The sequence below is a fragment of the Leopardus geoffroyi genome, chromosome B3, assembly GCF_018350155.1.
Source record: "Leopardus geoffroyi isolate Oge1 chromosome B3, O.geoffroyi_Oge1_pat1.0, whole genome shotgun sequence".
Lineage (NCBI taxonomy): Eukaryota > Metazoa > Chordata > Mammalia > Carnivora > Felidae > Leopardus > Leopardus geoffroyi.
Window position 1 is genome coordinate 87462827 of NC_059337.1, and position 13078 is coordinate 87475904.

The 13078-nt window shown below is 45.2% G+C and overlaps 1 protein-coding gene across 3 annotated transcripts; it reads left to right on the forward strand.

The window, feature by feature from the left end:
* The first annotated feature begins 988 nt into the window (after nt 1-988).
* On the forward strand, nt 989-6526 carry SSTR1 (somatostatin receptor 1). Of its 3 annotated transcripts, none has more exons than XM_045450751.1 (2): nt 989-2158; nt 2962-6526. In XM_045450751.1, the coding sequence occupies exon 2, from the start codon at nt 3029-3031 to the stop codon at nt 4094-4096; it is 1068 nt and encodes a 355-aa protein (XP_045306707.1). In that variant the 5' UTR covers nt 989-2158; nt 2962-3028; the 3' UTR covers nt 4097-6526. The 3 variants fall into 3 exon arrangements, with proteins under 3 accessions (XP_045306707.1, XP_045306705.1, XP_045306706.1); XM_045450749.1 differs by lacking the exon at nt 989-2158 and having other exon boundaries at nt 2180-4170; nt 4428-6526; XM_045450750.1 differs by lacking the exon at nt 989-2158 and having other exon boundaries at nt 2180-4161; nt 4428-6526.
* Nucleotides 6527-13078: the final 6552 nt, after the last annotated feature.

A 13078-nucleotide genomic window follows, 5' to 3' on the forward strand; every position in this document is an offset into this window, starting at 1 on the left:
TTGGGGGGTAAATTCCTAGGGGCGGGATAGCTGGTCATACGGCAATTCTGTGTTTAACTTTTTGAGGAATCATGAAACATTCTAAAGCTGTTGCATCATATGAGAGTTCCAATGTCTCCACATGCTTGCCAACATTTGTGGGGTTTTTTTTCCCCTTTAAAAAATTACTAAAGCCATTCTAGTGGGTGTAAGTGATATTTCCTTGTCCATTTGTTTTATGGATAAACAATTCATCATAGAAACCACTTCAGAAACAAAAAACATGTTCATGTCAGGTCTTAGGTTTTCTTCTTTCCTATATGAGACTACCACTAAATTGGGAGGAGATTTCCCTAAGGTGAGTGGCAAAGTGAACATATGAGGGTCTGAACAACAGAGCTGTGCTATACTGGCTCCCATCATCCTCTCCCCCTGGAGCAACCATGATCAATGCCAAGGCATCTAAATGATGACTGTTGAAATGTCAGCCCCCTAAAGAATAGCCAGGTGTCTTTAGTCAGTGATTGGCAAAGAGGCATCCAAATCATTATGAGGCTTGGCTTGTAAAAAGCTCTTCTGGGGGAAAAAAGTCATTTTTTTAAACTTGATGAACACTATTTTTTTCTCCATATGTTCAGCATTTTTTTAAGGAAAATAAAACACAACTAACCCTCAATTCCACATCCTGTTTTCGTAAAAGGTAAAAAGTAATTTGTTTAGATAAAGCAATAGGTTAAATAGCTTGGGCCTTGTAAAATTTGAAATTCCTTCCTAGCTCATTTCTTATTAATAATTCGGTGTTCATTGCACACCTTCCTATGAGGGTCTGCCATAATTTATCTTTGATTATTATAATCAACACACTACAGAAGTTATTCCTTTCCTTTTAGGAGCATTTCGTTTTGAGAACTAAAACAAATATATGCAAATGATTGCCCAGATAAAGGAAGGGGGCAAAAGGAATTATGCTTTTTTTTTTTTTTTTTTTTTTTTTTTCCTTTCAGTTTCTGCATCCATTTCTGCATTCTGAACTGTCTGGTACAAATAGCTTCAGTGAGGAGTTTAGTCTGTTTTAGGTCGCCTCTCTTGAGTGTAAACTGTACTGATGGGAGGGAAAACTGAGACCCACTGCTCCGTGGTTGGGAGGAAGGAGAAACTAACAAGAAACTGGAGACAAAGCTAAAGTTTGACTGCAGGTCAGTCTTCCTGGGAACAGGTGCGTTTCGGAGAAAGACTTGATGGGATTTTGAAAAGGGATAGGAGAGCTGGAAGGAGTGATTCTTCCTTGGACTGCAACAAGTGAAAGGCCAAAAGGAGCCTAGGCTAGGGATGCTGGGAAGTCCGAAAGGTAGTTAAAAATCATGGTAATTGAACATTCATTCTCTTCCACAGAAACCATCCAATTCCTAAATGAGGCAAAGGCGCTTTAGGCATGCCTACATCGATTTCTGTCTCTTAAAAGTTTCGGAATTAGAACGGGGTCACACGTCCAGGGCCTCAAAAAAGGCTGAAATCCTAGCTGTTCACAGAAAGACTCGAAGGTCTTCCGGCCAGTTTGTGGAGTTGGTGACAGGTCTGGTCACCTGCACAGCGGACCCCGCGTGGGTTTAGAGGAGCTGGCATCCTTGCCCTCCCAGGCCTTTACACTCTCCTCCCCGGGGCCCGCCAACTCTCCTGGGTACAAAGTACAGCAGGGACGCAGGCGGAGCCTTTCCAAGCGGCGCAGCCATATCTTTCCCCACTGAACACCTAGATGGATTTCCAATACCGCGCCTGGCACTTTCGGGAGGGAGCCTCAGGCTCCTTCCGAGCTCCCAGCCGCGCGTCCTCCTTTCTGCAGTCTATATTCGTCTGGGAGACGCAAGGGGCTCTGGGCACCAGAAGCCTTATTAAGAGATTCGCAATGGTTTACTCAGGCCCCTAAACCGCTCCCGCCTGCGAAGAGCAGCCTGCGGTGTTGCAACGCAGAAGCTCCTAACGCAAGGTTTTTGCGCTTCCTCCTCCTAACACCGCTCAGGGTCAGTTTCAGCGACTCTAAGACTATCTGCGTGGGCGCCTGTGCGGGGGTCCCGCCCAAAGAAAGGAGTTGGACCGCGCGAAGAACGTCACCGTGCTACCAGACCGCACAGGCACTTTGCACGGGCCATCTACGCGTCGGTCTGGAAGTAGCGCGCCCTGGGTAAGGGGGACTGAGAGCTTCCGCGGCGGGTCTTCAGGGATAGGGCTAGCGGGGGCGGCAGGTGGGGGTTTAGGGCCCCGGACGTTTGGACGGGAATGGAGTTGGGGGGTCTCTCAGGACCAGGCGGCAACTCAGGGAAACTGAGATGAACTCTGGACATCTGTGCTTGGGGTCTGCTTCATTGGAAAGGAGCCGGGGTGGGAAAGATTCTACACTTTTGGTTCCCACCCCCCCTCCAGGAGGAGAAACTCGCCAGTCCCCGCCAAGGGATGGGTAAAGGGTATTGCAAGAGACTCCCTGGAGCAGCTGCTCGAGTTGATCTGAGCACAGGACTGGGAAGGAAAAAAAAAAAAAATGGGCGAGGGGTGGTAAACCACCTACATCGCCTTCCTCCCTCTTTTCTCCATCACCCCTCCCTTTTCGTAGCTGCTGACGCGCTGGTGGTGCCTATTAATCATTCACCAGCCGAGAGCCGCGCCACTTAATGGCTGTGCGGCGCGGGGCTCCAGCCTCTCGGTTTCCCCTCTCCACGCTCGCGTGTGCCCAGGCGCCTGGGAGCGGGCTTGCGGGTGCGCGCAAGCAGCCGCTAGGCAATGCGCCCCGCCGGCGCGGGTCAGAGCCAAGCTCCCCTTAGCCGCTGCGTGCTATCCCAGGTGCCTGGCAGCCGTGAACTGCGGGCAGGCGGGCAGGGTGCCGAGTGAGAGCGCAAGCGGCGGGGGCGCAAGGAGAGCGCTCCAGCCCCAGCAGCCCCCATTAGCTGAAATGTTCCCCAATGGCACTGCCTCCTCTCCTTCCTCTCCTAGCCCCAACCCGGGCAGCTGCGGCGAAGGCGGCGGCAGCAGGGGCCCCGGGGCCGGCGCTGCGGGCGGCATGGAGGAGCCGGGGCGAAATGCGTCCCAGAACGGGACCTTGAGCGAGGGCCAGGGCAGCGCCATCCTCATCTCTTTTATCTACTCCGTGGTGTGCCTGGTGGGGCTGTGTGGTAACTCCATGGTCATCTACGTGATCCTGCGCTACGCCAAAATGAAGACGGCCACCAACATCTACATCCTGAACCTGGCCATCGCCGATGAGCTGCTCATGCTCAGTGTGCCATTTCTGGTCACCTCCACGTTGCTTCGCCACTGGCCCTTCGGCGCGCTGCTCTGCCGCCTCGTGCTCAGCGTGGACGCAGTCAACATGTTCACCAGCATCTACTGTCTGACTGTCCTTAGCGTGGACCGGTACGTGGCCGTGGTGCACCCCATCAAGGCAGCACGCTACCGCCGGCCCACCGTGGCCAAGGTGGTGAATCTGGGCGTGTGGGTGCTATCGCTGCTTGTCATTCTGCCCATCGTGGTCTTTTCGCGCACGGCGGCCAACAGTGATGGCACGGTGGCCTGCAACATGCTCATGCCTGAGCCCGCTCAGCGCTGGCTAGTGGGCTTCGTGTTGTACACGTTTCTCATGGGCTTCTTGCTGCCCGTCGGGGCCATCTGCCTGTGCTACGTGCTCATCATCGCCAAAATGCGCATGGTGGCCCTCAAGGCCGGCTGGCAGCAGCGCAAGCGCTCGGAGCGCAAGATCACCCTGATGGTGATGATGGTGGTGATGGTATTTGTCATCTGCTGGATGCCTTTCTATGTAGTGCAGTTGGTCAACGTGTTTGCAGAGCAGGACGACGCCACGGTTAGCCAGCTGTCGGTCATCCTCGGCTACGCCAACAGCTGCGCCAATCCCATCCTCTATGGCTTCCTTTCGGACAACTTCAAGCGCTCTTTCCAGCGCATCCTGTGCCTCAGCTGGATGGACAACGCCGCCGAGGAGCCTGTCGACTACTACGCCACGGCCCTCAAGAGTCGCGCTTACAGCGTGGAGGACTTCCAGCCGGAGAACCTGGAGTCTGGAGGCGGCGTGTTCCGTAATGGCACCTGTACGTCTCGGATCACGACTCTCTGAGCCTTGGCCACGCAAGGGCCCTGCGCCACGGGAGGAGGAAGATGAGGAGGAGAAAGGGAGGCCGGGTGCGAGAGGTGAAAGTATCCCCGGCGTCTGGGTGCGGTGGGGCAAAGTGGGGCTAAGACACTGTGTGCGCGTGGGGTGGGGAGACCTGGGAGAGTCGCGCGACAAAGTTGGAACTGGGCACTTTGCTTATAAATTGGGAAGGCTTGAGGGCCCCTTTCTCCTCTGTCTGCTACTTTCGCTCCTTCCTACACTGCGCTTGCACTTCTGCGCCCCTCTATGCTCCCCACTCTGTAACTTGGATCTTTCCTTCCGCCCCGTCCTGCAGGTGCAGATCATGAACTCATAAACGTCGCCAACTCTGCCTGACCCTCAGCCCGGCCAGCCGTTATTTTTGTTTGAGCTGAGCCACAGTTACCGCCACGGGTTTCCCACGGGATGAGTCCCCAGCTCGCCCTCAGCCCTGCCCTGCCGCGCCCCTCCGCTAGCCAGAGTCTGCCTGGCGCCCCTAGCGGAGTCTAGAGAATCACCGCTCTGCGTTTGCGCATCCCCGTTTGACGGGAAGTAGGACTGGAGAATGAACTAGGCAGTAGGTCTTTTTCTTCTTTCAGGTGGGGTTGTGCCCTTGCCCGAACCCCTTCGCCACTCCCTCTCCACCCAGGGCGGAGCCAGGTGCTTAGTAAAATCGGTCCCGCGCTTCGAACCCCGGGCATTCTGTAGTCCCCATCTAAACCCCACTTGGAGCAAAAAGGAACTGAGGACCAGGAGTTTTTTTTAGAAGATTCCAGGGTTTGGCGGGGAAGGGATTGTAACGGAAACCACCCTGTTTTCCGGCTCACAACCGGCGCTTTTGATTTCAAAGACCAAGTGCTGGGCACTCCCAGGACACTGCTGGTCTGCCTTAGGCCGGGCGAGTCAGGGCGCACTTTCTGCGGGGCTGCCTGGGAGTCGAGGCTGCTGCCGCTACACTAGGATTTCTCCCTCACCTAAGCTTCTGGAGGTGCAGATGTAAGAGCAACAACAGACTCGGTTCCTGCCCCGGTTTCTGTCGAAGACCAGGCACCGGGGCCAGGACCTCCGTGGCGCCTTCTGAGCCTTGGCCAATCCCGACCGCGTTGCTGCCGCCCGCAGGCTAAAGAGTGCGGCCTGCCTGGCCCCTGAAGGTTGCTGCCTTTCAAGTGGTGCCTAATAAGTTATTTTCTTGATTAACATGTTTGTTTATTTATTTATTTGTGGTACTTGAAAATGTGTCTCTGCTTTGCTTTTCTCTACTTGCCTAATCCAGGGCCTTTTCTTCAGGACACTGGGGGTGGGGATGGAGGTGACAGTGGGGGGGGGGGGGAAAGCTCTCTCCCCAAGGCCCACTCAAAACCCGTCTTCTTTGTTGGGCCCTCTTTTCTTTTTACTTATGTTCAGTGAAGTTTGGAGATTCTTTTATACTTTTCTTATGTAGTCTCTTGTTTGTCTTATAATAATCATCATGATGATAAATAAATAGGTAACGTGGCTTAGCCTCCTCCCATGCAGAGTGGAATGTCCTGAATTCCTTCCAACATCACCCTATGTATGACTTTATTTCTGCTTTTTACATATTATGAATATTTATCTTGCTCCATCGTCATGAGTCCTCGAGACAATTGCCAAATACAGCCACTAGCAGTGAGAGATGCAAGGCTGCGGGAGCACTTTCAGATGCGGGCGTTCAAGCAGCACTCAGGTCTGGAGCTGAGAAATCTGATTCGGACAGATTTTAATCAGTGTTGAGAATGTCCCTGGTTAGGCCCCTGCTTCTTCTAAGTTCCAGCATAGGTGATTCTAATATACGTTCTGGTTAACATTGTCCCTTCTTTTTCACACACTGAAAGTAATTTGTGTCTGTGTTTAATCTTACCAACTACATTGGAAGCCTGAGCAGGGCAAGGACCAATAATTTTACTTCTTTGTATTTCCTGTATTGCTTTAGTATGCTGGCATGTACATAGTAGGCACTAAATACATGTTTGTTGGCTGATTGTTTAAGAAAGCCAGAGTGTATTACAACCATTGGGTGATACTAAATCTGGGGCTGTCATGGACATGATACACAATGGTTGAAATCACTATGGAAAAAGATGTTTTGTGTAATATTTGCTTCAAGAACATTGTGCTTTACTGAAAGCAGTAACCAAGAGTTAAAATGTCTCTAATGTTTTGTTTAAACTAATGAACAAACATATGCTTTTGGTTATACATCATAAAGTTTAGCTCTGTCCCTTAATAATATATATTATTACTACTTTGGAAAATAGATTTTTAATGGTTAAGAACAATGAAATTTACAAAGCTAAATCTTGATCATTATCCTCTTTAGAGGATACAAATCCAGTGCTCTTAACATGTTACCATCGTAATATTAATGAAATAAACAAATGTATTATGTTGTTGCAAGTTGTCTGACTTTGCCATTTGAATTTTACTGTTTCAAGGGATTACTCAAAAACACATTACATGGGCTTGGTCGCTTTATGTTTCACTTAGATTTTAAGAAGAAAGGTTTCAGATTACTTTGGGAATTTTACCAAGATTGGGGTTATACTTTGAATTATTATTTTTTTTTAAAAAAAAGAAAAGTCTGTTAGTTCAGAGAAAGAGGAAAAGCAACTTTGAGTCAGTATGAATAGGAAGCAGTGTGGTGGCCTGTAGTCTTTATGGTCTGTTCTTGTCGCCAAACTAACTAGATGATACCTCAGTCTTTGCCAGATTAAATTACTGTCTTCCCTCACTTATGACCTCAGACTTTGTTGTGGGAGCTAAGTAATTGCTGACTTACATCCCAGGGAAAGATAATAGGAAAAAACGGGAAAGAGGGTGAGAGAGAGAGAGAGAGAGAGAGAGAGAGAGAGAGAGAGAGAGAGAGAGAGATTGCCTAAAGGTGTTCCAGAGGAAATGGGTAAAAGAAATAGAAAAATCAGATTTCAACGTATGAGAAGAGAGTCATATTTTATGCTTTGTTCAACGATGGCCTTTCTATCCCTAGAAGAATTTAAGAAGATACTAGAGAAAATTTTTAAAAGACTTTATTTTTCAGGGCAGTTTTCTTTTCATAGCAAAATAAGTGGAAAGCAATATTTCCCAAGCAGGCAATAGCAGTGATTCCAGAGCGAGAGTGGTGGTGGGGGGGGGGGGGTTCAAAAAGCTACAAATGCTGTAACTCTAGGCTTTATAGTTCTATACGTGATCTCAGTATGACTAAGGATAGCTGGACTTTTGTCTTTTTAAACTATTTTTAAAAGCTATCGCAAGGTGGCAAACTGAACTCATAACTTAGATATGCAGAGAAAACATTTTGTTATTTTGGTTTTAACTAACCTGAACATTATTCCAAGCCCCTTCCAACTGGCTAGCTGGGAGAAAAAAATTAAATAAATATTCAAACATCCAATTGAACTGAGCCCTCTCTGCCCTTTGCCCTCTGTAAACAGGTGGTTTGTCTCTCAAGATGATTCCTTCTATAGTTTGTTGAAATCTGCAGTTTCTGGAGTTTATGATCCAACCTCTCAGCTTGGTGAGGGCCACACTCAGCTCCTGTGGGCTGTGACCTTTTCAGAGTCTTCCACAGTGTTCCTCCAGCCCACTGGTCTGGGAGGCTACCCTTGACTCTGCACAGAAGGAATGATCTCGCCCTGCCATAGGCAGCCCCATGGTGAGCCTCTTGGCTCAGCGGCTAGGGGAATCTAGGGTGGCTGTGGACTGGTGACCCTCTGGATCTCCTGTCTGGGATCTTCTTTATGTGGCTCTGTCTTGGGCCTTTTGCATCTGTCCTTACTTTTGTCAACCTCACTTCTCAAAACCGTTTCACTCACCCCACATCTCCTTTCCACTAGAGAAAGTACAAAGGCGAGGAGTCCTTTAGTCTTAGCCCTTGATGTGCTAAAGCAGGATGAAAGGATTTGGTGAATCTCTGTGCAACCCATTACCCCCATTGTCTCACCTGATTTCCAAGGTTTTTTGCATTGCCTACAAGTTGAAGACAAGCCCTCTCCTATCCTAAGGTGATGAATCTCATCTCAGAATGAGAGACTGCAATGAAACATAATTTATTTTATTATTATTTTTTAAGTTCACTTATTTTGAGACAGACAGAGACGCACACATAGGGAGGGGAAGAGAGACGGAGAAAGAATCCCAAGCAGGCTCCCTACTGGCAGCATAGAGCCTGACATAGGGCTTGAACTCACCAACCGTGAGATCATGACCTGAGCTGAAAGCAAGGGTCAGATGCTTGACAGACTGAGCCACCCAGGCCCCTGAGCGTTTTTCATGAAATATGTTAAGATGTATCATTCTAATGTCTATGAATTATTATCTCTCTTACTAGTGACCTTTGTGTGCTAGAGGAGAATTCCTCAGGCCATTTTCTCACACAATATCCCAAAACAGGATCATGTTGAAAATCTTTCATGCCTCATGTAATTTAACCCTGATCATTGCACCAAATGCTGTATGCATGATTTTGGCCTGAGAAGAAAGGTAAGGCATTCTTCTGGAAAATATTACGGAAGATACATTTTTAAAATCTGTGATATATTTCCAACTTATTTTAAACCAGTATTAGAGATATCATATTTATATCAATCTTCTAAAAAAAACCACCTTGGTAGTGGGGTAGCTTTGTAAATCTTGCTCATTACCTTCTATATTCCAGTGTACCACATCAGAGAGGTTAGACACAAACTGAAATGATTGATAGATGTTCACATAATTGTTACAGTGGTGTGTGCTTAAAAAAATAAAGCATTGCAGTCTATGCTGCTATCTCATTGCACCATACACCTTTGAGCTAATGAGAACCTCTTCCATATATTCAGATGGAAATCTTGCTTTTCATTCAGCACACTTCAGTTTGCTGGTTTTAAAAGAAGGCAGAGAGGTTCAACATTGTTACATGGTTTCCCTGGAGGAAGGCAGGCACAGAGATAATGTTGTAAGTGATCATTTACTATTTTGTTAAATATCTAGAGACAAGCATTATAGGGAGTGTACTCATGAAAGGATTTGTATTAAGGATGATCAGATATAGTCCAGTTTCTGATTTCAACTATAAAGGAAAGGAATGTGTCTCTACAATGATGATAAAGTTGAGGAGGCCTGTGAACACAAGCAACCAGTACAAACTAAAATTATCAAAATACCTGCTTGTCAAACTGTTGGGTGGAGAGGAACATCATCTATAAAGGAGATATAATTTAAAATAAAAACCCTTTGGTAAAGTTCACTTTGATAATGAACCTAATTATTTTCAAAACACATATTAAACTCAATCTTATTAGTCAATAGTTGGAAATATTACACACATTTAAGACTGAGACTAATGGTCTTAAAATTCTTTGGAACAATAGTGAGCTTAAGACTCTAAAAATAAATATCTCTTTAAGCCAGATTGATTCAAGTATTCAATTTTGAAAGGACAGGAAGTATTTAAAAAAAAATGAGAGGTGGGGAATGGTATCAGCTATCATACTATCCTTGCAGTAGAGTTCAACTCTGCGCCCTCCTCATTGCCTTCGTGCCCAGCCCGGCTAGGGATGAAGATCTCAAGCACTTCCAGCTTTAAAAATTAAAGAGACACCTGGGTGGCTCAGTCCATTGAACATCTGACTTCTGCTCAGGTTATGATCTTGCAGTTTTTTAGATCGAGCCCCACATTGGGCTTACTGCTGTTAGCACGGAGCCCACTTTGGATCCTCTATCCTGCTCTCTCTGCCCCTGCCCCGCTTGTGCTCTCTCTCTCTCAAAAATAAACATTTTTAAAAGTTTTAAAAATTAAAATTAAAAAAGACTTACTATGTATCAGAGCCCACTTGTAAGACGGTCCGTTGTGGAAACACTGTAGAATATCACGTACAAAAACAGTTCTGACTTTCACAATAATAATACCTGTATCAAAAGACAACTAATACTCCATTTACATTTAAATAGGGATAGAGAAAAAAATCCAAGACATGATAAGCAAGCAGGAAAATATTTTACATTGACCCATGTGGTTTACATGACTATTCTGGGAAAGGCTATCTAAATATTGATGAACAATAGCTCTCGCGGTGTCTTTCTGTCTCTATAACCCTTGAACAATTCATTAATCTAGCTAATATTATTAGCAGTGGCAAAATGTCTATTCAAAGTCAATAATTAAACATTCTCCTTCATGTCCAATGAGCCACTGTAACTAGCAAATCAAGCAGATGTCTGCATGGTTTTTTTTTTTTTCAAGAGACTCTTTAGTCTCTCTATACATATATACATATATAAACTCTATGTAGGATCTGAACCTAAAACACACACATACACACACACACACACACACACACACACACACACACACACTCACACGCATGTACACACACACCTTAAAAAGGAATTTCTTAGGTAATAATGGGTGAAATAGAATTTCATGACTCTGTCTCCCCTTCTCTTTTAAGGGCCCAATCTCCCACCCTCGTCGCCCCTGCTCAGAAGCCTTTTTTTCTGACTTTTTCTACTCCCAACAGAGCTCTTCTCAGAAAAAGATTTCCTTTGATTTGTAGTTTATATCACTGACAAGACTTCAAGTGTTATCTTCCAGAAGCAAGGCTTTTTAATAAGGACATAGTGTCAGAACATCAGGCAGCAGTATCCTTGAAGTCACACCTTTGTCTAAAGGAAATATTTCTTAACAAGTGGTCCATGAGCCTTGCATCAGAATTACCCAAGAACTTAAATGTGCGTATTCTCTTTGCTCTATCTCCACTGTAGAGATTTTGATTCATTAGATCTGGGGTGAATCTCAGTGTTTCTAAAGTACACTAAAGTTTGAGAACTAAAGGTTTAAGGGTTAAAAGCAGGGAGTTTGCCATCAGCAAATGTGGCGCTAATTATTAATTGTGTGATACTGTGTGAGTTAATCTTCATGGTGTGTGTTTTGCTCATTTATAACATCAGATAATAATACCTTCTTTTTAGGGGTGTTGTGGTGACCCAACATGTCAAATGCCAAATCCATCAGAACCCTTTTAGTTGTGAATGAATGAAAACCTAATTATCTCACATAACTGAAAATTCTTGAGGAAGATATGGCTTCATGGTTTACTTGATCCATAACTCAGTGGACCTTTTTTTTTTTTTTCATTTTCTTTTCTCATCTCTGACTTTTGCCATGTTGACTCCATTCTCAGATAAGCTATTCCTTTGTAATTACAAGACAGCAGCAGAAACTGAAACGTGATATTTTTCCAGGTTCAAATTTCAAAGGAAAGAGAAAAAAAGGGATTCTAACTGGACTGTTTGACATAGTTCATCTGTCGGGAGGCACCACTCTGTGTGTCTCTCATGCTCCATGTATCTTGCTGCGTACGCCAAGAATAAAGGCTCTGACCACTTTTTTCCTGGGTTATTTCTCGAGGTCGTGCTTGTAGCAAGAATCTTGAGCATTCAAGTAATGTCTCTGTTAAGAACAGGGAAGACTTGATTACTGCTTGCTATGAAGTGGTGGTTTCCCCAAGATCAGTGTTCCTTAGCTGTAACATAAACCCACTGCTGCACATCATCCAGATGGGCTCATATGGCGTCAGCTCCATGAGAATCAGAAGCAAAAGGAACTCATGGAAATCATGTTGCTTCCTGGCTTCACCATAAAGTAATGATATTCTTTGTCTCTGACCCAGAAATCTTGTGTCTTCTGCTAGCATCTATAAAACTGCAATAGACTAACTTATTAGCTTATAATTTAAGTGAAATCAAATTTCAGACTGACAGTATCTATCGATGAACCCACTAGCAGGGTCTGGGGAATGTTTTGGGCTGGACCTGGGCTCTCTACTCTACTCTTGGAGTTGGGAGGGTCAACTCCACCCAGAAGTAGGAGGGACGGCAGGATGGGATTCCCTCCCCCAAAAAAGTGAGATACAATTACCCAAAGTAGATAATGAAAGGTATGTTATATGGCAAACATTAAATTAAATAAGAACCATCTACAACTGCCTAGCACAGATGCAGGAACCAAAGAGATAGACAGACTGATACAGTTATCTCAATAAGTGACAGATTATATTATTATTATTAATCATTATTGGTATATCTGCAAGAGAAAGAAAATTAAAGGGATTCATGTTTTAAAATGCTTCTACTTCTAGTCATATAATTAAGTGGATGGTGTCAGATTAATTTTAAATATACAAAACTTTGCTTCATTTCTTTACTTTTTTATTTAAATTTTTGTAACGTTTATTTATTTTTGAGAGAGAGAGAGAGACAGTGCAATCAGGGGAGGGGCAGAGAGAGAGGGGGACACAGAATCTGAAGCAGGCTCCAGTCTCTGAGCTGTCAGCACAGAGCCCAACGTGGGGCTCGAACCCACAAACCATGAGATCATGACCTGAGCTGAAGTCTGGCGCTTAACCGACTGAGCCACCCAGGTGCCCCACTTCATTTCTTTAAATGTAAGCACATGTTGGGGCGCCTGGGTGGCGCAGTCGGTTAAGCATCCGACTTCAGCCAGGTCACGATCTCGCGGTCCGTGAGTTCGAGCCCCGCGTCGGGCTCTGGGCTGATGGCTCGGAGCCTGGAGCCTGTTTCCCATTCTGTATCTCCCTCTCTCTCTGCCCCTCCCCCGTTCATGCTCTGTCTCTCTCTGTCCCCAAAATAAATAAACGTTGAAAAAAAAAGTTAAAAAAAAAAATAAATGTAAGCACATGTGAAAGTTGAGCAAAATGTATTTCTATTTATATAACATATTTTTTCTATGATAAAGAATTTAGTGATATTATTTATTTGGGAAACTCAAAAACATCTCACAGATATTACTGATAGATTCCAAATGACTTCAAGAGAATCAGTCACTCTGTGCATCAGATTCTGCATCTTTAAAATGAGAATAATTAGACATCATTGCAGATTAATATCAACTTACTACATTTTTATAAGATGAATGACACTATTTATATATATTTTAAAATAAGGTGATAG

Excerpts from the sequence above, each read along its gene's own strand:
- SSTR1 (XM_045450749.1), top strand. The coding sequence starts at position 2,921 with ATGTTCCCCAATGGCACTGCCTCCTCTCCTTCCTCTCCTAGCCCCAAC.